This window comes from Marmota monax, unplaced genomic scaffold (genome assembly GCF_021218885.2).
Source record: "Marmota monax isolate L192 unplaced genomic scaffold, Marmota_monax_Labrador192_F-V1.1 WCK01_AAM20220418_F8-fsc00195, whole genome shotgun sequence".
Lineage (NCBI taxonomy): Eukaryota > Metazoa > Chordata > Mammalia > Rodentia > Sciuridae > Marmota > Marmota monax.
Window position 1 is genome coordinate 1,028,895 of NW_026691979.1, and position 24,887 is coordinate 1,053,781.

The 24,887-nt window shown below is 50.1% G+C and overlaps 1 protein-coding gene across 2 annotated transcripts in view; it reads left to right on the plus strand.

Annotated features, from left to right (window-relative positions):
• The window catches only part of Csmd1 (CUB and Sushi multiple domains 1), a 1,167,250-nt gene that overhangs the window by 850,282 nt on the left and 292,081 nt on the right, over positions 1 to 24,887 (plus strand). For both annotated transcript variants that reach the window (XM_058580132.1, XM_058580135.1), the window contains exons 16-19: positions 4,303 to 4,491; positions 13,579 to 13,695; positions 14,651 to 14,866; positions 20,982 to 21,170. In XM_058580132.1, the coding sequence (XP_058436115.1) occupies positions 4,303 to 4,491; positions 13,579 to 13,695; positions 14,651 to 14,866; positions 20,982 to 21,170 (711 nt within the window). The remainder of the gene's footprint in view (positions 1 to 4,302; positions 4,492 to 13,578; positions 13,696 to 14,650; positions 14,867 to 20,981; positions 21,171 to 24,887) is intronic.

Sequence of the window (24,887 nt, forward strand, 5' to 3'; positions counted from 1 at the left end):
CCTATGTCTTTTGATTGGTGAATTTAAGTCATTAACAGTTAGGGTTACTATGGAGATATGGTTTGTTCTTCCAGCCATATTTGTTTATTTTTGTCATTAAACTTGATTTGTTTTTCCTTTTTGATTAGTTTTTCCTTTACTGTACTACCTCCCACTGTTGGTTTTCATTGTTATTGTTCATTTCCTCTTCATGAAATGTTTGGCCAAGGATGTTTTGAAGCGCTGGTTTTCTAGCTGCAAATTCTATTAACTTTTGTTTATCGTGGAGGTTTTTATTTTATCTTTAAACCTGAAGCTTAATTTTGCTGGATACAAGATTCTTGGTTGGAAGACATTATCTTTCAGCATTTGAAATATGTTGTTCCAGGATCTTCTAGCTTTCAGAGTCTGTATAGAAAGAACAGCCATTAACCTCATTGGTTTACCCCTAAATGTAATCTACTTCCTTTCTCTTGTGGCTTTTAAAATTCTCTCCTTGTTTTCTATGTTGGGCATCTTCATTATAGTGTGTTTTGGTGTGGGTCTCTTGTGTGTTTTGTACATTCAGCATCCTATAGGCTTCTAGGATTTGGATTTCTGTTTCATTCTTCAAGTCTGGGAATTTTTCTAATATTATTTCATTGAACAGATTGCTCATTTCTTTGGTTTGGACCTCTATACCTTCCTGTATCCCAATAACTCTTAAATTTGGTCTCTTTATGCTATCCCATATTTCTTGGATGTTCTGCTCATGGTTTCTTATCAGTCTCGCTGTTTTCTTTTTGAGATGATATCTTTGTCTTCGTTGTCTGATGTTCTATCCTCTAAGTGTTCTACTCTGCTGGTGATACTCTCATTTGAGTATTTAATTTGGTTTGTTATTTCCATCATTTCCAGGATTTATGTTTTTTTTGTGTGTGTGTGTTTTTTTTTTTTTGGTATAATCTCTATGTCCCTGTAGAGTTGATGTTTTGTTTCTTGGATTTTTTTTTTATGTAATTCCTTGTCAAAGTGATCTTTCATTGTCTGCATTTGCTGTCTAATGTCTTCCTGGAATCTCCAGATCCTCTGAACCATGTATATCCTGAAATCTTTATCTGACATTCTTTCTGCTGTAGATGTTACCTCCTCTAATGTTGAATTGACCTGCGTTGTTTGTGGTCCTTTCTTTCCTTGTCTTTTCAGGTTGCTCACGTTTCTTTCCAGCATTGTGTGACTGTTGTGTTGTTGTTTTTCCCCTATAGATCTGTATTGCTCTTGTAGAGTTCTGAGATCTCTCCTTTGTGATGGGAGGCAATGTAAACGGTTCCCAATATCAACTATACATCATCTATGAGCTAGTTCTTGTTATTAATATATTTATAGTTAGTCTCAATGTCTAGAGATGTTGGAGTCAATTATAATTTAAAATATATTCATTAGCTTCATAAAAGGCATACAGTTTCTGTGGCATATACAGGACTGAGGGTCAGGTGTAGGACGTTATGCTGCTGTGAGGATATGGGGTTAATATATCTTAGCTACCTTGGAGGAGAACTCTCATGAAGGGGGTTATTAGCAGGAGAATAGACAGGAGGTATTTTAGGGTAGTTCAGTACATGGGAGGACAATAAGAAGCAAACACCTATTTGCATTTACTAAATTACACGAAGTAGAAAGAGTAACACTTGGAAGGTTGAGAGAGGAAGAGAAGGAGGAAGAAAAGTAAAAAAAAAAGCAGAAGATAAAAAAGGGAGGAAAGAGAGAGAAAGGAATGAAAAAAAGAGAGAGGAAAACAGAGAAGAAAAAGATAAAAAGGAAAAAGGAAAGAAGGAAAAAGAAAAATAAAACACGCCCTCCTGGAATTCTGTTTTCTTCTCCTCCAGTAGGGGGCGCTGTGCATTCCAGGCTGGGTCGGCCCATCCGGGTGAGGCGGCTCTCCCTCCCCTGGCGGCTGCCTCTCCAATCCCGTCTCTTTGGGTTGCTCCGGGTCTCCATCCCCCACCCCGCTCCTGGCCACCAGGCCCCAGTTGACGTTTCTCTTGTGTGCAGCCCTGGGTTCACTCTGGGCAGGTGGCGCCCTGGCCGCGGGCTCCTGACCAACTGAGTGCCATGTCTGTGTTGGGTGGTCACCCGTCGTCACAGCTGTGGGTGGGGGGGGGGGTGTTCTGCGGTGTTCCCTCTGCTAGCCTCGCCCACCGGGAGCTGGTGAGGAAGGTCTGCGGTCATCAGAGCTGGGGGTGGGGGAGCGGGGCTGCTCACACCTGCGCAGATGCACAGGGCGCTGTCTGCCACACCCGCCGCAAGCTGATGAGGCCGGCTTTCCACGATGGCCACCGACCAGCGAGGTGGAGGGAGCTGAGCTCTTCTGTTCCCACGCCATGTCCAGAATTCGGTCCGCGGTCCCGCGCCCTGGGGTGACGCGGTCGCAGTCTGACCCGCTCCAGCCCTGAAGGACCAGGGACCCTGCCTCTCCTCCGCGGGGCCCAGCTCCAGGCTGTCGGCCGGCTTCCTCGCAAAGTGCGACTCCAGTTTCCCGTCGTCCTGGGCTGGACTTGCGGCAGACCGCTGTTTAAAATCCTGTCCCAGGCCCCATGAAGCTTGGATTCCTCAGGGAGGGCCCTTGTGCGGGAGAGCGTCCGACACTCACTCAGAGACACGCCAGAGAGGGCTCTCTACTCCACCGTCTTGGCGTCTGCTCTTCTTTTTTAAATCTACTTCTTTTCCCCTTCATCACTCCACCCACCACCGCATCCACCCCTGGAGAAAACTCAACCACGAGAGCACTGACCGCAGTGCTGGCCACGGGGGTCAGGCACAAAGCCGGCAGAGGGCCAGGTCTGCACTCGGTCAGTCCAGATACGATCCCCCGTCCGAGGTGTCCTGACCACCCTAGGGTTTGATCACTCGCTAAAAGGACTCAAAGAACGCCGAGTCTAGGAGACTCATCATCATGTTTATGACAGGAAAAGGAGATAAAGCAGAAGGAGCCAGTAGGAAGGACCCAGGGTAAAACTTGGGGGTCCAAACCCAGAGCAGGATGGAGCACAGCCTGCTGCCCGCCTGGGATTCCCAAGCTCTGGGTCCAGAGCTCTTACCGGGCCCTGTGTCATGGTGTGGTTGATGTCACTGCCCTGTGGGTGGACTTAGTCTCCAGTGGCTCCTCCCTGGAAATCACGCTGTGCTCAGAGCCCACCTAGCAAGACCAGCACACTGCCCCCTGCACACCCCGTGGCCTGGGAGCAGCAGCAGCGACTGGGCCTCCCTGCTGGCGGATTCCTCCCCACAGCTGAGTAGCACTGAGCTCCTGCGAGTCCCACTGCCCCCTGGGCCACAGTTCACTATACCAACAGGAGTTATCACCCTCATCACTTATTACTTAAACAATCACCCAGAATTAGCATTCAGGTACTAGGCTTAGGAGGGAAGGCTGTTCATAAGCCACACCCCTCAAACTCTGTTAAAATGTAGGTGTAAAATATAGTGTCCCAGAGACCATGGGGAACTTAACCATCTGAACATTGGAACTATTTTAATATTTTTTTTACTAATATTTCAGATCATGGTTTGTGTTCCAAACATTACCAAGGGTGATATATAGCAGCAGCAAGTCTATTTTTGGCATTTGGGAACATAGTAATGCTATTCTTTTTTTTTTCCCCCTAACTTTCATCATGATTTAAAATATGTACTATTCTAGAAGGCAAGAAATGTGAAATGGAATAAAGACACTCTTTGGAGACTGGATCTACTTACTTTACCTGGTGAAGCTCTCATCTTTGCACATATTTTAGTATGGGCTAATCGGAGCCATCTCAAAAGTGGCTGACTTCAGTGCAGATTTTGAAATTGTGTGACTTGTGGAATGCATTTTTGGAAAATCAACTCCAGTGTAGTTTTAGATGCATCCTAAGTATCCACCCCTGTGTGTGTGCACAGATAGGAAAGTTACAGTATGACTGCCAAGACTTCATGACATAGATCATGAAAGTAAAGGCGAAGGGTGGAGGGAGAAAACTGGCCTTCATTTAGCAGTTCATTGATTTTCCAGTGAAGAAAAGTAAAATTCAGAGGTTAATGAATTATTCAAGGTTGTACTATTTAGATATCTTCTGGTAAATAGCATACCGATATGAATCTCTCTAATTTGAAAAACAGAGTCACATATTTGAGAAACCTTGTTTTTACATTAATGGATTGTTGGATTCTTGATAATCAGCTTGGTAATGGGTCACTTAGCTGCACGCTTTCTCCTGCTGACTGTGTCTGAGAGCATGCTGTGTTTCCATAGGTCGCACACCTTCTCAGCTAACCTCCCGTGGTGATGTGTCTCTGTGCCTCCAGGTGTGACCCTCGAGACGGACTCCTGCCTGGACCCAGGCATCCCTGTGAATGGCCGACGGCATGGCAGGGACTTTGGCATCCGGTCCACTGTGACCTTCAGCTGTGACCCAGGGTACACCCTGAGCGACGAGGAGCCCCTGGTCTGTGAGCAGAACCATCAGTGGAACCATGCCTTGCCCAGCTGCGATGGTAGGTGGCCTGCGCTGGCCAGGGGCTGGGCGGCAGCGGGAGCCAGTGGCTGTCTAGGTGCTCTGTGGGTGTGCATTCCGTGGGGAGTCACAGCCAGCTGGCTGAGGGGTGCCTTAATGTGACACACACCTGCTTGCCCACCACGTTTTCTGTTGGAGGTAGAACAGCTGGTTAGAAATGAAGACTGGAGAATGACAGCTGTCCTTCAGCAGTGGCTCCGAGCATTTAACGTAGGAAGGGTTCTGATCCACAGTCTGTTAGAAAGCACCTATTCTGAGTGGCAGCAGGAGCACTACAGACAGTTGACGCATCCCAGACAGTCACACATGATTTTTCTCTGACTCGGGTCCAGGCAAGGTGCTTATCCACATCCACATAGATTGTTCTGGCTCCCACTGACCCTCAGCCTCTGCCCAGCAGGGGCACTGGGACCCCAGCCCTTGGGAGACCCTCAGGCTGCTGTGCTATTGACTACCCCTTTCTCTACACAGATCTACTCCTCAAAATCTTAAGAACAAATAGCAATCTTGATTATCAGGTCACTACAGGGTTCAACCTCATACCAAAAATATATTACTTGTGATCATTTGCAAATATGCTTTGGGCATTTTACCTTTAGTCATGAATATACCCCTATTATAGTGTTGTTTATAAAGATTAATGTGTGTGTGAAAATGAGATATATAGATTGGAATTCTATGTACATGCCATAGACATATATTTCCATTTTCCGTATTTTATAGACTGAAGGGTCTTCTTTTCAAACACTAAAGAAGATATGCATTCATTAAACACCTTAACTTCTTAGAGATAATGCTTGCAAATAACAGGGTTTAGGGAAGAAGAGTGTGTAACTGCAGAACATTTAAAATTCTTGACCTTTTACCAAAGTACTAACACAATAATTGGCACCTGCAAAGTGCAGGTGGACACTGTGAGTGGCCTAAGGCTGTCTCTGGAAGTAAAGCACATGAAGCCAGTAGAGAGGGAATGAGAAGTCACGGGAGAGACCATGATGTGCACATACCACTTCTGCTCTTCATGACCTGGAAGGACATTTTAATGAGAAAACAGCTGATACCATTTTCTCTTCCTGTTGTGTTATAATTCTACTATCATCTAATTGTAATATCAATTGCATTTGCCTCAGAAAGATGTTGAAGTCAAATGTTATAAACCAAGATGCAAATTGAAACCAGAGGAGAGATCATTTCAGACCTGCTAGAATATCTGTTGTCAAAGAGACCAGCATAGCAAGTGCTGGTGAGGACAAGGGGAGCTCGGGGAGCAGGTGAGCCAGCACAGCCCTGTGCAAGGAGCAGGCAGGTGCCTCACAGATTAAAGATGGAGCTGCGTAGCATCCAGCAAGCCCACCTGCACCCACAGCCAAAGGAAGGAAGTCGGTGCACAGAAGAGACCCCTGCACTCCTACTGCTGCACGTCCTCAGCAGCAGGTGTGGAGTCACACGGAGTGTCCACCAGCAGATGAGTGGCACAGGCACTCCACAGAATGCCACTCAACCCTAAGAGTGAAAACCTGTCATTTGCCGTAGTAACATGACTGGAGGACGTTCCTTCCTCTGGAGGAAGTGAGCCAGGAGCAGAAAGACGAGTGCCCCAGCATATCACTTATGTGCAGGCTGGACACGTGGGTCTCCCAGAAGTACTGAGCAGAAGAGTGTGGACTGGGGGCTGGGGAGTGGAGAGCAGGTGGACAACCCTGGTCAGGGGGCGCAAGTTGCAAGTGAACAGCAGGAATAGTTCAGGTTCTGAAGCCCAGAGGATGGCCGGAGTGCTACATTACATGTTTCAAGTAACCACCAGGTGGATTTAGACTGTTCCTATCCCAGGGAAATGATAAATGTTTGAGGTGGTGGATATACTAAATAACTTGATTGGATCATTACACAATGTGTGCATGTGTCAGAACATCACAATGTGCTCCATAAATATGTGCCTTAATGAAAAACAAAAATAGTTAAATTTTGTAAACTCTGAGTTTGTCATATAGAGTATACAAAATATTTGTCATATTTTATGGTTCTAGATTAAAAATAATTAGAACCCAAACCCTCAACCCTTGTTTTTCTTGTGAAACTGAATTTGAATTGAGATGGTTTATCAAGCTGCTTATCTAAAGTTTGCTGTAAGTCAGTCAATCCTGTGAGCAGTTTATGTTCACAGTGAGTGCAGGCACACGCGGCTTGTTGAGTGCTACTGTGCAGTTGCTGTAGCTCTTTCTTTCTCTCATTTTGCACTACAGATGAAAATGGAATTTGGAAATGCACACCCAGAGCTGCTGCCTTTCCTTACATTTTCTTTTGTACGGTTCAGTTGAGCAAGTGGTAACACAGGGCTTCCTAGCTGTTGGAACTGAAGAACCTTCAGTCATACCTGACGAGATTGGAAAGTCGAAGACTTCTGCTTCTATGGTGATGAACGAGGCCGTCTTTAAACCTAGGACTGCTGGCAGATTGTCTAGGCTCGGGCTGCGACAGGGCTCAGTGGTGGAGTGCTGCCTAGCTAGGCAAGGACAAGATCCCAGGATCAAACCCCCGAACAGGAAAAATATTGTCTAGGTTCATGAATTGAAATTAAAGCTCATGTAGACGCATGAGAGGCTTTGTCTGACCCTTTCGGGATCAGTAATTTCAATTTTGAAATGGATTTTTCTCAACAGGCATCGGTGTTGCACATTCCTTTGCATTAAAATACAAAAAGCCCCATGAATTCTTGATTCAATGTTGGAAACAATGATTTTTTTTTTAAACATTTCAGCATTGGATCAGGAGTATTATCTGCTTCTGCCCCATAGGCAGCCTAGAACACAGAAGTTACTTATTCCTGGTCTCACCCTCCAGTTGCCCCAGCAAAATGGCGTAGTGAGATGCTTCCTCACCTGAGCCACTCTTTGCCATGCTCTGTGCAAGGATGCACTCAGCCTTCACCAGCTGCTGCTAATGCTGTGTCAGCCTTTCAGCCTAATGGGCGATCCTGACGCCCAGGTCTTCTGTATGCAGGTTTCCAAAACTCTAGTACTGTTGCACACACTCTCCTATGTGTTTACAGCTCACCTGCCTGCATGCCTGTTCTCCATCAGACACCCAGTATGCTCTTTACAGTTTGGTTTATGCTTTACACATAAGAATTGAGGCGGAATAATTCATGGAAAATCCAACTGGAGCTGATGTTCCAGCAAGGAGTGGATTTTCCCAAAGTGGCTACAGTGCAAAGAGGCACACTTCCATCTATCGAAGACTTTGGCCAGTGCCTTGGGAGGTGACAGGATGGAGGGAGGGGCCAATAATGATGGATGACAGTAACTGCAGCATCTGTGGGAGCTCTGTGGGCCTGACATGGAGGATCATCAGGAACCCAAGCCCCTGGAATGAGCAGCAACAGAAACCACAGCAGACTGAACCACAGGGAGGTCACTGAATGGACCTGCACTCCCATGACCTTCCACCTTCCCACCAACATTCTAGCACTTGCTCAACTCACCATTCCTGAGTGGACATCAGCATGGACATGAAGCTGCCCACCCTCTACTGTCTCTTTGCTATTCATCCAGTCCGGCCACCTCATCTTCCTTTGAGTTTTGAAAGCAACTTAATATTCTTATTCTTAGAATAATTCATGTCTACTTAGTTTATTTTAAAGTGCATTTTCCCTTCCCCACTGGAACATAAATTTTGGGATAATAAGAACTTTTCTGTCTTACTCATTTCGTGTGTCCAAGAGCACAGAAGAGTGTTTGGAAAGGAGTTGTACGTTCCTCAGTAAATGGTTTTGAATGGGGGACCAGGTGGAGGCCCAGGTTCAAGCAGAGGCCAAAGCTGAACTTGAACGTGGAAGGAAGATTACTTCAGCTCTTCCCATCACCTCTTCTCCTGTCCTCACTTTTGCGAATGTTAGTCTTATATCCAAAGGATTCCTGAGAGGCTGGATCTGGGGCCTTAGTGGGTCGTAATACAAACAGAGGGTTACAACTCAAGAGATCACAGCCATAGGAAAGCAGAAGTAAAGTGTCACTGTCTTTCATAACTACTCAGAGAAGACTCTGCAGTGAGTGAAGGGCGATTTGTGGAATTCAAGTCGTGTGTGGCTAAACTGGTGGCTCCACTGGGGGACCTTGCATGTCTTTCCATGCCTACCACCCAGACCCATCTGGGCATTAAAATGTAAGCCAAGAAGCTCATTTTATTCCCTCTTCTCCTCTCTTTGATTTTAGATGAGAATATCAATTTATTCTCTACACATCAAATTTCCTTTCCTTGAAAAAAATCGAAGACTATACACGGAGCTATTTTTACTCAGATCTTCGTAATGTGTGACTTGGACTGTGTTGTAGCTTCACCTGTGTGAGTCAAGATAAGCATCGCGGCTGCCTTGCCTGCCGCTCTGTCTGTGGTCTGTCTTGGGGGCTGTGACGTCTGGGTTCTGTCTGTGTTGATGAATCAGCTTGAGCTGAAGTGTTCTCACTCGGGCTTTCCCGGGACATGCTCCATTTTCCTTAATGATATTAGGACACAGGGTGAAATAAAGATTTATGGATTGTATAACTTTTAAATGTAGCTTGGCATGAATTAATTTATCAGCTTATGTAGCATATACAGATTTTCAGGTACAGATTCCTAGCAACATTTGATATATGTTGTCAATTTTATATAAAGTGCTTTTAATTCTTTATGCTTAAATTCTTCATAAAAAACGAAAAGCTAATGTACTCATTTATACCCATCCAGTCAGACAGTGACAGTTACCATGTGTGGCTTCAGCTCCACTCTTCTGGGTTTCTTCCTGACACACCAGCTACATGTCCAGTGTCCTCTGTGGACACTGGCAGTTTCACTGAGCTGCTGACACTGGGTTTAGTCTTCCTGAATATGTCCACATTCACCATGTTGGTCCCATGCAATCTTGCTGTCCCTCCTGTGCCTTGGTAAGCCCTCTTAGTATCAGCCTTCCACATGGTGTCTGTCAGGCGTGCAGCTTCCTGCAGCCATCTCAGGTCAGCCTTCCACATGGAGTCTAGGAGGCCTCAACTCCATGGGTCCATCTCACCTTCCACATGGAGTCTAGCAGGTCTCTATCTTCATGGACCATCTCACCTTCCACATGGAGTCTAGCAGGCCTCAAGCTCCATGGGTCCATCTTACCTTCCACATGGAGTCTAGCTGGTCTCTATCTCCATGGGTCCATCTCACCTTCCACATGGAGTCTAGGAGGCCTCAACTCCATGGATCCACCTCACCTTCCACATGGAGTCTAGGAGGCCTCAACTCCATGGGTCCATCTCACCTTCCACATGGAGTCTAGCAGGTCTTTATCTTCATGGGTCCATCTCACCTTCCACATGGAGTCTAGCAGGCCTCTATCTCCATGGATCCATTTAACTTTCTACATGGAGTCTAGCAGGCCTCGAGCTCTGTTGATCCATCTCGGGTCAACCTTCTACATGGTGTCCAACAGACCTTGATGTTTGTGTATCCAAAACCCCTATGTATTGGCCTTGCCTCTTCACCTGTGCCCCTCCTCACCTGTCAGCTACTTCACATTTGGGCTGATGACTGTCATCCTCTAGTCCTCCTATTTTGTCATGATGCCCACCTGTCACTTACACAAAATTCTGTGACTCTACCTTCAACACATAGCCAGGGTCTGCCCTTGTCTGACCAGCTGCCTCCAATGTCCTGCCGTGCGATGCTTCGTTCCTGTGTGTTCTTATACAGCAACCTTATGATCACGCTAAACCCTAGGTAGCCCATGTAACTTTCCAGCACGGCCCTGCAGAGGCCCTGCCTCCTGGGTCAGTAGCACCAAATGCGTTATGAGAGCTGCAAGGCCATCATGGGGCCTGCCCTCTGTCAGCATCCTGAAATCCGCCTAGGACCCTCTCTCCTTTGTCCTCACCATCCTGGTCACCTGGAGTCCTTCTGTGTGGGTCCAGTGGCGTTGAGGCTCGGTCCTTGCTAGGTTCAGACCTGAGTTCACGCTCAGGTGCCACATGCCCTCTCTTCTCTCAAGTCCCTCTTCATAGACCACTTTCCTAGAGCAGACCCCTGGCCCCTGAGGCTGATGACCCAGCCCCCCAGGTCTCACACCCTCGACTCTGTCCTCCTGCTTAGGTTCTCTCACAGGGGTTTGCCATCGTCCAGCACCAACACATTATATCATCATGGGTTTCAGCCTTTCTCTTCCTAGTAGAGCACGTGCTCTCTGAGGACGGACTATTTTTGTCTATTTTGTTCGTTATTCTCTGGGCCTGAGGACAGGGCCCAAATAACAGCAGTTTCTTCCTAATTAGATGAATCAATTTCAAGATTTATATCCAATGCTACCCCATCACAGTGACAAATAGACTCAATGCAATTTTAAGATGTGAAATCCTTCTGAGAAATGGCTGAGGTATTCCAGAGCTAATTCTGTAAGGCTTCTATTCTGCCGATTGTTAGGTAGCTGTCCCCTTTGGTTTCCCCTCAGAAAGAGGCGACCTGCTCCCGTAAAAGGCTGGGGAGCATCGCAAGGCAAGCTCTGCCTCCCACAAATTACCTAACCCTTTTGAAACATCATTTGTGGAAGCAGCTTTCATGAAGCAGAACTTGGGAGACTCATTAATACATGAAATTCATCCCAGGTATCAGTTTATTTAATGATAACTCACGTTAGCTGGTTAGAGGGAAGAGCAAACCATCCACAGGCAGCAGTAGAGCCCCACAGAGGGGAGATGAAAGAGGTTCTTGTCTGCAGAGCTGCAGGGCATGAGGCTGCCGGGCGAGTGTCCACCTGCAAGACCCTGCCTGAGCTGTTTCCATGGGCCAAGTCGCATCACCCCAGGACCCAGGAGTCAGCAGGACACTGCCCCATCTGACACCTAAGGTCTGGGAGCAGGGAAGTGGAGGGACTGGCTCAGTGACACGCAAGAGGCAGGCTTCCCCAGAAGGCAGAGCACCAGGATGTCTGTCTGTCTGTCTGTCTGTCTCTCTCTCTCTCTCATACACACACACACACACACACACACACAGCAGAAGTTGAAAGCCTGGCTCACACAGTTGTGGCTCTGAGGAGCCCCACGCCCTGCCATCAGCAAGCCCTGGGTGTCTTGAGGCCTGAGTCTGAGGCCCCAGGAGCCAAGAGCGCCACTGCCCGTGGTCAGAAGAGTCTCCCAGTTAGGAGGAGAGCTGTCCTGGTCCACCTTTGCCTTCTATCACCCTCTGTGGGACAGGATGCCCGTCCACCCGGGGATGGCGGATCTCCTCGCCATCCAGTCTGTCATCTTGTCCACAGGCTCCCTCACAGACTCACCCAGCAGTCGGGTTTACCAGCTCCCTGGGCGTACTGGGGCCCAGTCACGTGTCTGTCAGGGGGACTCGAGGACACAGAGCAGGAGCTGCAGGGAGAGGACAGCCTGGCTGTGCTCTGTGTGCTACACACGAGGCCTTGACGAGGAGACTCTGAGCTGAAGCATGAGGCCAGAGCAGGGCACTGCCAGGAGTCTCTCTCCATGGCTGCCGCTTGCCGCCTGTGCACGCCACACGGGGCCTCCATCATGGGAAAGCGCACCAGGTCTTGAGATTCGAGGGACACCACAGGAAAGAAGAAAAGCCTCAGGGAAGCTGAAACACTCCCCCTTGAAGGTGCACACCCAGGGCACATGTGGCTGAGTCCAGGTGTGGGATTGTTGTGATCCAAAGTTCAAACTCCTGGAACTGTCGAGGCTGGTGCCGCGAGCGTTTAGTGTCTACTAAACACCAAGGATTGATTCACATGCGGCAGTAACTGCAGACACCTGCTGTGAGATGAGCCCTGTCACTGTTTCCATTTTCAGGCTGAGACATGGAAATCACTGAGGGCAAATGACTCGCCAAGGGTCACCGATGTGGCGGGCAGCAGGGCCAAGAGTTTAGACTCCCACATCTGGGCTTCAGGCCTGGCACTCACATGCCCACTTTGTGAGGACATGCAGGAATTGTCCTTCCACGCCCAGTTTCTTCCCCTTACCTGGAGTTCCCCCAGGCCCATCTGTGCTGTCACGAATGGCAGGACTCGTCTTTCCTGTAGGTGAATTGCATCACCTTGTGTGGACACTGCATTGTGTGTGGACATCTTTATCCACTCACCTGCTGCCGAGCACCTGGGTCCTTTCCCTTTCTCGGTCCTTGTGAATTGAGCTGCTGTGGGCCTGGAAGGGCAGGTGTCTCTGTGACATCCTGACTTGGTTCCTCTGGGTGCACACCTGGTGCTGGGATGGCAGGGTCAGATGGCAGCTGGACATCTGTGTTTCTGTGTTCCCAGGAATCCCCACGCTGCTCTGCACAGCGGTTAGGAGTAGGGCCGTGGGTACTGGAGGCCACTCAGGGCGCGGCTGGACGGAGGACGAGCTTCCAGTGTTCCCTGGCACCGTCTCCCAACTCGGCTGTCAGTGATCAGTTAGATATTTCAATGAGCTGATGGAAAGTTCTGAATGTTCCCAGCACAAGGCAATTCTAATGTGGGAGGAGATGGCGGCCGTGCTGATCACTCTGATCTGACTGACACACGCTGGGAACGAGAGCTGAATTACCATGTTCCACCCCATGCGTGTGGACCCTACTCTGTGCTATGTGAGGATAAATATAGACAGTAAAATGTCTTTTTAAAAAGCCCACCTCCATGTCCTACTGACCCCATTACTACTTCTCTGCTGAAATCATTCTGCCTAATTTCCTTTTTCTTCCCTCAAAAATGGCTGCCTGGCGTAGCCTTGGATCTGGCATGTCTCTGCAAGGACACAGCTCAGGGAAGGGCTGCTGAGAACTCAGCGGCCCCAGGGCCCTGGCCTGTGCTTTCCCATTGGCTATTGATGGCAGAGTCTCTTTGTCCTGCACCATTGTCCAGGCTGTTTGCTGAGCTGCTGGGACACCTTCCCGGGAACTGGGCGGTGGGCGGGGGTGGGGGGATTTCCATGAAAATGAAGTTCAGGCTTTGTATGTTTTTCATGAATATGACAATAAATCCTGTTCCACGCCTCATGTAAATTCAATGTCATTTAGAACATCCAGCAGTCGCTGTGAACCACTGATACTCCAATCCTGTCTCCATTTCCAGCACTGTGTGGAGGCTACATCCACGGGAAGAGTGGGACGGTCCTCTCTCCGGGGTTTCCAGATTTTTATCCTAACTCCTTGAACTGCACGTGGACCATCGAAGTCTCTCACGGCAAGGGTATGCCTGTCACGGTTTTCAGACCCACAAGACAAGCAGCAGGGCAGGAGCCTGGGTCAGAGAGGCGCTGCTGTGTGCACAGAAAGATAGGCAGCATCCTCATGCATATTGAAGGCTCCCATTTCCTTCTTTTAATAAGACTTTGGAAGAAAAATGGCCTTTAATTATTGAAGCTACAAGCAAACTTAATTCCTTGTTTTGCCTTTTATCAGATAAACTGGTAGATGCAGGTGAAGATAAAGTGGAAATCAGGCATAATCATCAGGAATAGAGGCACTGATTCAATAGAATATAAATTTGATTAAATAAAAGAAAATAGGCAATTATCTAAGTTCTAATTTATATTATTAACCTAGGGAAATTTTTGTACCTGGCTTGTGTTTTAAGTCTATCTAGAATTATCCCATCCCATACAAAACATTAATCCTCATAAAATCCAAAGACACCTTGCCAAATAGACACCCTTACTTTCATACTGAAGGTCAGTATGGTACAGACTAGGAAAAGGGCATTTTGTGCAGAAAAAATGTAGGTTAACAACATTGGGTTCATGGTAGGAATGTACTATGAATCTTTCTTTTTTGCATAAGTTTGCCATTTTTAAAAAAGTTGTTTAGAATTTCAGCCACTTTGACATTATGAAGACCTACATCCAGGTCTCCACCCACATCTCTCTGTACATCTATTCATCCACATCTATATCTATACCTACATTGGTCTCTGGCTGCGCTTACATATTTGAACATTTGCTTGGGGTCTCCCTGTCCTTTCTTTCATTTCTAAACTACCTGATTTGATCCATGTTATCTCAAATTTCAAAGCTAGATTTTCATGTTAAGATATTTCAATATTTTGACTTGATGTCCTATCCTTAAATGGTTTTCAGCCACAGTTAACTCTGCCGCCTGTCTCTCTGTCCTGTCTGGGCTCTGCCTCTCCCCTGTCCTCCCCCCAGGGGTCCAGTTGACCTTTCACACCTTCCACCTGGAGAGTTCCCACGACTACTTGCTCATCACAGAGGACGGGAGTTTCTTGGAGCCAGTGGCCCGGCTCACGGGGTCGGTGCTGCCCCACACCATCAAGGCCGGCCTGTTTGGGAACTTCACGGCCGAGCTTCGCTTCATATCCGACTTCTCTATTTCCTACGAGGGCTTCAACATCACATTTTCAGGTATCATGGTCCTTTCTACCTGTTTCTCTCTCCTGGCAATAATTGTGCCCTGTGGAGTGTGCACATGGGTGTCCAACTACAGCACATGGCCCTCAGTGGGGTATGGGAGGCTGGGCCTCCAGGGGGCAAGGTGCCAGGGCACACGGCCGGCACCAGAATGTCACTTTTTGTCTTCATTATCTGAATGTTTATCCTTAACAACTACAAATAAAACTCTCCTGCAAAGCACTTCCTGCTCATTGCTCACGGCCCACTCTGTCAGCCTTGGAGAAGGCTCTGAGGTGGGAGGCAGGCTCAGGACCAGTTGTCCCCTGGTCCCGTAGCTGCTGTCTCAGCAGATGCAGTGCTGCCTGGAGCCCTGCCCCTGACGGACACCCCACACAGACACACAGGCTGCATGGCTTCAGGTTGTCCCAGCACAATCATTCACAGTGACAATGTTTCCAAAGTTCAGTAGCAGTTTCCTTTTTAATCACAATGTATAGAAAATATTTGGGTGGGATTTGGGTTGTGTCAGACATTATTTGTATGTATGGGTGAGAGCGTTTAATTTGTGTAACTTTTATGACAGAGATTTTTTTACAGATCAGATAAAACACTCACCAAGCATGTGCAAACACTGATCAAAGTGGGCAAGGTACACTTGGCCACGAGAACAGTGCTCCTTGAGCATGTGCTCATCAAGGTCAGTGCAGTGGCCTCTCAGGTCCAGCCCACAGTCCCTGACAGAGAGGGAACGCTGGTACAGTCACCCGTGGGTGCAAGCTGTCGTATTGATCTGTGCTTACGGATGCCTGAAAATCCTGTGTCCACGTCGTTCTTCCCAGTTAAATGGAACGTGACTTTTATAAGATGGTCCCCGATCCCCCCAAATCACATGTGATTTCCTTTACTCTTAAGGTCCCAAAAATCCCTTAGTAAGTTTCAGTGGCACTTGTGAGTTGGTTGCTGCGGTATTGGGTATCCGCTTGTCCCCGTACTCCACAGGCCTCTTGACGGAAGGCCTCTGCTTGCTCCCAGTTCTGCCCTGCAGGGCTGACCACGTCCTACCTGTATTGAGAACTTGGCCGCCACCTGCCAAACGCTGCGGGGCGGTCATGCTCCATGGAGTGCAGTGCCGTCTTCAACAGCTGCCCCAGGCCTTCCTCCAACCTGGACCATTGTCTCCTGTCTTCGTCTGTCCCTACCATTTCCCTGCCTCGGTGGAGTTTCCAGAACTGGCTCCAAAACTTGGTTTGGAAATTCACTATAATCAGCAGTGATCATGAGACTGGCTCCTCTGTAGATCAAAGCCTTAAATCTTCTTAATGCTAACACCTAAATCCCCCTCTCCGTATCTTTCCCCCGCGTGGGACTCGATCAGTACCCCATGAGAACACCACTCCTTTCCTCCCGTCCTCGCACCTTGAGCCAACCTGAGCTGTGTGGACTTCCCCCTGGAGGGAGCAGGAGGTGGGACCAGGCTGTGCCCCGGCCCTGGGGCCTCTCTCGGGTCCACGGGGTTTTCTCAGTTTCACCCCATCCATTTCTTAGTCTTTTGCCTTCAGCATGTGGCAGGCATGAGCGCCTTGCGATTAGTGCCCCCCCGTCTCTCTGTGCTGCAGTGAAGACCTGAGACGGGAAATGGATGGAGAACAGAATTCCGTCCTCACCGTGGTGGAGCCTGGGGTTCCAGATCCAGGTGCTGCATCACTGCGTGGAGGAAGGCAGCAGGGACAAAGCCTGTCCTCATATGGCCGACCGTGGAGAGCACGCCTGCCCCACCAGCCTGCCACAGTGGCTGAGTCCATCCACTTGGGCAGCCCATGACCTAATCCCCTCCACAAGGACCCAAGACCCGGTGCCCCATGCCAGGGTCAGGTTTCCAGGACGCGAAAGTGGGGGGATGCATTCCAATCATAGAAGTTAGCGAGATTCAGGGTGTCAGTGGGAACGGCCTCTCCCATGACTCTAAGCAAGAATCAAGGAAGCAGCACCTGCGGGCCAGCGATCTCTGCTAGGTCTACGGAGCTCTGCAGGGGAGTTCAGGATACGCCTGGCTGCGGAAGCCAAAGCCTCAGTCTGGACACCTGCGGTTCATTTATATGCCACGGAGGGAAAATGACAGGAAACTTACAGAAGTGGCCACCCCACCAGGACAGCCACACGGCATGGTTTTAGAGCAAATCCCATTTCATGGGAAATAAGTTCCTGAGCGTTGCTAAAGACGCAATTTCATCTGGAAAGATTTTGCCTGGAAATGGGGTGGTAATCGCTCACAGGTGATGCTGATATCATGGTGTCTGTTTTTCAAGTGACCACATAGGTAGCAGTTTCATTACACAGAGGAAGGGCTGGCCCCTCGGGGGACTTCCCTGGTGTGTGTGGGAAATGGCTCCCTGGGCTCTTCTGCTGTGACGCTTCCTCTCAGTGCAGTCGCTTTTCTTTCTAGAAGCTGCGTTCACACAGCAGTTCCCTGTGGAGTGTCCTGGCTGCTCCTGCAGAGGCTGATGGCAACACTGGGGAGTGAGGTGCCTCCGGAGATGCCCATGCCAAGCTGGGTGCCCCTGGCACTCAGGGTCAGGCCCCTGTCTGTGCACACTGGTGCCCGACCCGGCTCCCGCATGTTCTGCTTCTAGAATGCCAACTCTCAGTTAATTCACACAGCTCACGGTCATTCTCCTCAAACCATGAGAGCGTGGCCACTTCCCAACGCTGCGTGCAGGTTCTCTCTTCATGTGTCTCCTTCAGACCTCTGCAGGCCCCAGAGCCCGTTGTGGTCCCGGTTGCACAGGGCCTGCTCCCGTCTCCCAGCGGCACAGCTCCTTCCCCCATGTCGTCCCAGTCCAGTTCCTGCTGTGCAGGGGACATCTGAGGCCACAGTCATGAAGATAAGCCTGGGTAGGTGTGGTGGGGGCAAGTTCACATAATGGTCCTCAGCCTCGGGCAAGAGCCCCTTGCTCCTTCACCATAGCCCAGGTGGAGGGCAGCAGCAGGGCCAGCCAGGGAGGAGGTCGGGCCAGAGGACCCTCCTCACCAAGGACCGGCACCTATGACAAGGACCCTTCTCCATCCGTGAAGGCAGAGCCCCCACGGCCTCCTCTCAAGTGCCTTCTCCTTACCACTGTGAGAATGGAGCACAGATTTCAACATGAGAACACATCACATCATTAAGCACAACTTGTGTATTCCTAACCTCATCTTTCTACGTGGCTGTCTCCCTCTCCCGTGAGATTTCAGAGGGGTGCTGCTCCCACTGCTGAACCATCAGTGCCCCACAGAGCAGAGCTCACTGCTCTTGGGATGTGTTTCTCCACTTGTCAAGTGCGGCTGAGCCGCTGGATGAAGCCTGGCGGGAGTCCAGGGCTGGAGATGAGAAGCCTGGATTCACTGGGGACCAAGGCACAGTGCAGAGCCTCCAGGGGCACAGAGAGCAATAAGCAGGTCCACGGGGACAGGAGAAAAGACACTGTCCTGAAGAGATTCCAGGGAGGGGCTCTGATTCACTGGGACTGGACAGCCAGGACATGTGTGTGAGAAGGGACAACGTGGGGTGGGCTTCCTGGGGGGCTGCAGTGTTGGGAGGGGCCACAAGGGCACAAGAAGGCCCCTACAGCCGTGAACTGAGAGGGAAGGGTGGGGCCAGGAGCCAGGTTGGCCTGCAGGACTCAGAAGCCACTGCGCATTGATTCTGAATGTGCCCTGAAGGCTTCACAAGGGTGAGAGCAGAGACTGACAGGTGGGCCCTCTATGGAGCCTCCTAAGGAGCGCAGGCCTCAGTAGCATCTGTCAGGCCAGATGCAAGGCTCAGACCGGTGGTGATGCTGGAGAAGAACTGGTCAGACTGTGTGTGTGAACTGCAGGGAGGCTGGAGAGAAGAGGCTGGGTAAGTGACATGCAGTGTTACAAGGAAACCACAGAAGGGAAGCAGGTTTGGAGGAAATACGTAATTTTATTTTGGAAAAATTAAGGTATACTCCCAAAGGAGATCGTGGAGAGTCTTGAGTTGATAAGATAGGCTCAAATTAGGAAACGTGCCTGAAAGTCAGCAGTGTCGGCTGGTTTGAAGCCACAGGACCAGGATGCTGGGCAGGTATAAGGTGCAAAGAGACAGGCCCCGGGTCACAGCTGGGCTCAGCTCTCTGCTGTTGGAGGTGAGGATCCAAGTCTCCTATGGAAGATGGGGCCATGGGTCAGGAGGGCCATGGGTACTGTGGAAACTCGGGGAAGGAGATCTTTTAGGGAAGCAGAGATCACCCAGAGGTTCCCACACCCACTGAGAGGATGAGTACAGAGGGCTGGGGTGGGGCAGCTGTGGGTCACAGTGACGTTGTGGGAGCTGTGACAGATGGCAAAGGGGACACAGGACAGATGATGGAGATACAGGGAACATTCAGTCCTTCAAAGGTCTAGTGCTGAGAGTAGCCAGGAGCTGGCCTGGTGGCGTGTCACGAGCTGGCTTGTAGCATGTCTCCTGCTGAGGTGGCACTGCAGCCCACGCCTCTGAACCCGGGGAGTGAGCGAGAGCATGGCCACAGACAAAGGACGAACGCAGTTGGAGGGAAGATGGAATCCTGAGGGCCAGGCGTTTTCCTTGTGCTAGATGAGGGATGAAAACAGTGCGAATGCACATCATGAAACTGCTTAGTGATCGACAGGAGCATCCTTCCATGACCCAACAGGGTGTAAAGCCGGCACCATCTAATCTCACGGTTCCGCACCAGGCTCTCTCTCCAGGCAGGTGGCTCTCCAAGGCCATCATCTACACTAATTAAACATACACAAGCCAAGAACCCCAGCAGAGCCAGCAGAGCGATGTTTCTTTGCATAATATAATAGTCTATCGCAAAGTAATACCAAATCACTCTCTCATTCCGGGAGACTTTTCAGTGGGTTGGAAAGAAACTGCGTGAAAGGTCCCATCTGAATGGAGAAGGTGTAGTACATCTCACATAGAAGGAGGACCTCAGCAAGACGGGAGGTGAAGTTCCCCAGACGGCACCATCTTAGTGTTTCCTAGTGGATCATTATGTTTTGTACGTGATAGTTTTTCAATAGGTATTTATTGAGTGCAATTTCTGGATATCATTTATATCTTTCTTCCTGGGTTGCACTAAAATAAGGTCAAATTAGTTACATTTTAAGAATGGCCAGAGTAGTCTGAACACAGGCATTACGGGAGGTTTTCACCCAAAGGCAGAGCAGGACAAAGACTATCTGACAGCCCCACGGAAGACCAGCAGGCTCAGGGAGGAGGAGACGGAGCGTGGGAAGAGCACCCCACGCCCCTGGATGGGGTTGTGGCATCAGTCCAGCGATGACATGCCAACAAGCAACCAGACAAGTGGTAAAAGTGAAAAAGACTCAGATTTGGAAAATATGGAGAACGCTGATGAAGGGTTGCTCTCGGCGTCTCATACTGAGGCACAGCAGGAAGCTCCATCCAGGCTCCTGTCCATACTCTGTCTGACTTACAGTTAGTGAAAACCCAGACTTCACAACAGACCCAGGGATCAGCATCAACCAGAGCACCTCGCCCATGTACCGAGGTCTGGAGGGGTCGGGAAGGGCTGTTATCAACACCACTATCTTGAAAACTCCCCCTCAGGGCGCAGCAACGTGCCAGCATAAGGACTTTTAGAAAACTGTGTCAGCATTTTCTTCTTGGGTGGTTTATAGAAATTTCTAGTTTATAGAATATTTTCTATACATTCCTGGGTCAGGTTGAGAGGTGAAATGGGCCACGGGAGCTTTCCTCAACCCACGCTGCACATGGCTTTTCTCTTGCGCTCTGTGTCTCCTTGGTTGCAAAGCGCCTTTAACAGCAGCGCAGAAACTGATGTCGGCAGAAGTATCAGTCAAATCGCCCCACACTCTCCAAGGGGCGCCTCCGAAGCGGGTCATTTCACTTTACAGTGTTACGTGTCTGAATTTTAAAAATATTAGTATTCACACCACTTGTCAAAGGAGAGCTCCTAGTGCAAGGGACAGAAACCCCCCGGAGCACAGCGGAGCTTGGAAACAGCTGCCTGTTTTCATATTTTTAACAAGACCTCTTTCAATTCTTGCTGAGTTGTTAGGTCCCCGTGTGGCATGGACCAACCCCACATGCTCACTCTCTCTCCTCCTGTCTCAGAGTATGACCTGGAGCCGTGTGACGACCCTGGAGTCCCTGCCTTCAGCCGCAGAATCGGGTTCCACTTTGGCGTGGGGGACTCGCTGACCTTCTCCTGCTTCCCGGGATACCGCTTAGAAGGTGCCACCAAGCTTGCCTGCCTGGGTGGGGGCCGCCGTGTGTGGAGTGCACCTCTGCCAAGGTGTGTGGGTAGGTGGTCACACGCTTTCATTTCATTCATCTGTGGGGACAGGGCTCCGCCCAGCCAGGAAGCAGAGTGGGGTGGACAGGGAGGTGCGGGCCCAGGCTGGACCCAGCCCACACTGTGGAGTTGTCTTGTGAAGGATGTCCCTTTCAGCTCTAAAATTTACGACTGAACAAGAGTGAACGTAATCATCTGTCAAGCATATTTATGGAGGGAAAGTACAGGTACATGTGTATACAAGTAATCTGGGAAATAATAATAAGGTAGACGCCCAGGTGGAACAGAGGGGCCTCTGGTAACACACTGGTTGGAAGTGACACTCTCCTGGCAGAGCAGTGATGACCATCTGGAACAGCACCCTGGCCTCCTGTCCGCTGAGCCTCTGACGTGGGCCTGCTGTGGATTGTCAGGTGGCCCCAGGCTAGAGAGGGCAGGACTCGAGGAGTTTCCCTGTCAGTACTTGGAGACACGTCCTAGGCTCGTGCTGGGTGGGAGTGCTGGTCGGAGGTGGAGTTCAGGGGTGGCTGGCTCTGTGCTGCTCTGAGGGCCTGGAGGGACCCCTTGACCCCTGGCTGCAGGAAGGTGCTGACCATGGCCAGGAGGCCCATCGCCAGCTCAGGCAGAGGTCTGCACTGGCCTCAGCCATGCTGGGCACATGGTGGGTTTTGCCTCCTGCTCCTTTAACTTAGAGAAAAAGGCCTAGAAGCAGAGGTGGGTGAGAGATCACACTGGTGTTGTGCTTTCGGAGTCCATGAGGACTAATCTCATTCGACATTCCGGGGCAGCTGGGGTCACCCTGGGAATAAGATCTGGCTACACACGGGAAGGTCTAGCATGTCATCGCGTCACCCCCAGGTTCCTCATGGCCCCCGTCTCTCCAACCCTCAGCGTGACTTAGGAACACCGTGCAAGTCAACCACCAGGCAGTTTCAGGTTTCCATCCAGCGGCAGCCGTCAGGCAGGTTCAGGAACCCACTTACACCACCTCCCCCTCGTGCCAGGCCACCCTCATGCCAGGCCACCCTCTCCTGAGAGCAGAGTTCCCACTTTGTTGTGACTTTCACTTGAGAACTGGAGGCAGGTTTTGAAAACTGTCTTTGAAAGAAGCACAGCCTGTGCGAATGATCTGAGTGTTACCAGAGTTGCCCGGACCCCGATCCCCAGGTGAGACAGGCCTGCCAGAGACAGATGGAGGCCCGGGAAACGACCCTCCCTCAGTGAGATCCTGCAAGCTTCCGAACACGTGGCGCTCGCTGGTCTGCGGTCACCCTGTCCATTGCTGTCATTCTGCTTTATCTAGATTCATTACCTTGCACTGCCTTTCTCATTATTCTGCCTGTTACACTGTTGTCTAGAATATTCCACAATATCTAGACCTGGAATAGCAGCAATGGGTCCTTAGCGCTTCCTGGAGGGCAGGCATGAGTATTTTATTTAATCTGTATGCAGTGAGCAGGTCTATGGTCATTCTGTCTTAAATATGGGAATTCTAGGACACAAAGAATCTGAGAACTTCACCCAAGGGCGCAGAGCTCCTAAGGTGCTGTGAAGCTGGGACCCGCTTTTAACCACCACCCACATATGGGACCTAAGTTGGCTCTGACCCTATAAACCCTCTTGATTTTTCCTCCCAGCCCACCTGGCCAAGATACCTTTAAGTAGAGGTGCTGTTGATGGCCTCAAAACACACCAGCTGGCACAGTGGGTGTGTCCCTCCTCCTCCCCCACTGCCTACCCCTCTTCATTCCTGGTTCTGAAGGACCCCACCTGTGCCCAGCGCTCAGGTCATGCTCACCCAAGTCACAGTGTCCAGGCCCAGTGTACTCTCCTGCTCCTCTCCTGGGCTGGGCCTCTGGCTGCTGGATGGAGCCCACCAGCCCTGGAAACACAGGCTGTCCACTCTGGACAGAAGGCACTGTCCACATCCAAGACCTCAACCCATTTGTCCCTCAGCAGAACCTGGTGAATCACCCTACCCCACACCCTGGGCACTGCTCTCAACCCTGCAACACGGGGTCCTCCGTTCACTGGAGGGGCCAGACGCCCAGGTCCCCCAGGGCTCCCACTCAGCATGCTTCTGCTGCAACCGAGTCCCCCACCACAGAGCCCTGGCTCTCCTTCCTACCCCGTGCCTGTCTCCAAGCACCCCTACATGGAGGGCTGGCCCCTCCCTTCAGGACGAGGACTCCTGTCCTCCAAGTGCACCCCACTACCCCTCTACCCACTTTTGAACTGTGGAGAAGCAGTCTTCCGTCTTCCCTGGGAGCTGCCTGTGCCATCAAAGCTGCCTTGTGTCTTGGTCTTCCCCAGGCTGAGAGCTGCTTTCAGGTGAGCCACCTCACCCTGAGACCACCTGTTCACCCAAGGAACCAGGTGACCTCCCTTAAAGCTTCTCTTTAGATCTAGAAAACTTGATTCAGCAATATTCTGTGTTCCTTTAAAATTATGAAATAGCCATGATTTGTCCATGACCAAAATTTGCAAGTCCACCCAAGAGATGGCAGGTGGCCTTAGGATGTTGACCGAGTCGTGAGCACCCCCTCATTTTCCTAATCCACAGGTTCTCACCACACTTCCTGGATAACACCTGAGCCACCCTTTCCCTCTTTTCCAGTTCACTCCTAAATGGAGGAGAAGTCTTCTTTTCATTTGCATTTACTCCTCTTGGGCTTTTTCTATCTAATTGTTTGTTTATGATGATGTATCTCATATACCCCATGCTGTTCATCTCCTCTAGACGTGCTCAAGATCTCTCTTGTGGCACCTCTGAGCGTTTAATTACCCAAGTACCATTCAAGATTGCTTTAGCTGCAAGGCAGAGAAAGCTGTCCTAAATGATTTATGTCAAAATGAAGGATTGTTGGTGACGTGAGTACATGTCCACAGTAGGTGCACCTTCAGAGAAGGTTTGGTCCAGGGTTCAACCTGGTCAGTAAGGACCTGGCTGGTGTCTCACCAACGTGGATACAGCAGCAGACGTCCCCTACCGTCTGACACAGCTGCTCAGGGCAAGCTCCGTGTCAGGCCATGGAGCACATACCCCACCCTCAGGTTGCCCAGGGGAAACAAGCTACAGAAGACCATTTCGGGGCAAGTCCTGGATCTCCTCTCCCATTCCTGTTCTCCATGCCTCACTGTGGCCAGAGACTTTTGAGTGGCTGAGGAGCATGACTGCATGACTGTTTGATAATAACAAAAATGCCTATTCTGTGACATTTCAGATACTTTGTGGCATCTTGGTTGGAAAGCAGGGCAAAAGATAGAGAATAGATTTAAGGAAGATAAGTGTCCCCAGGAAATCTCCATGATGATTCTCACAGTCCCCAGATCATGGCAGCCCAGCATTACAGTGGACAGCACTGAGATGCACTGGAGGGAAGTTTTACCTCCAGTGTGAGGCTGATCCGGCCCCAGGCTGGGTGTGCGTGGCAGGACCCAGTCACACTGACTGACGGCACCACCACAGCCTGTCAGCCTGCCCTGTGGCCAGTGGGTGGCCCAGCTGGGCACCTATGGGGAGGCTGGCTGTGCTCCCACCTGAGAAGTGTTTGCAGGCTTATCAGAACAGCCCCATGCAAGCTGAGGTGGGTCCATTTGCCTCCGGGACTTGGCTTCAGTTCCCTAGACACAGAGTGTTCCCAGGTAGGGGGTCTTAAAGCTGTGCACCCACATCTGAATAAAGCACCAGGTGAGGACCTGACGAGGCAGTTCTTCAAGACGTG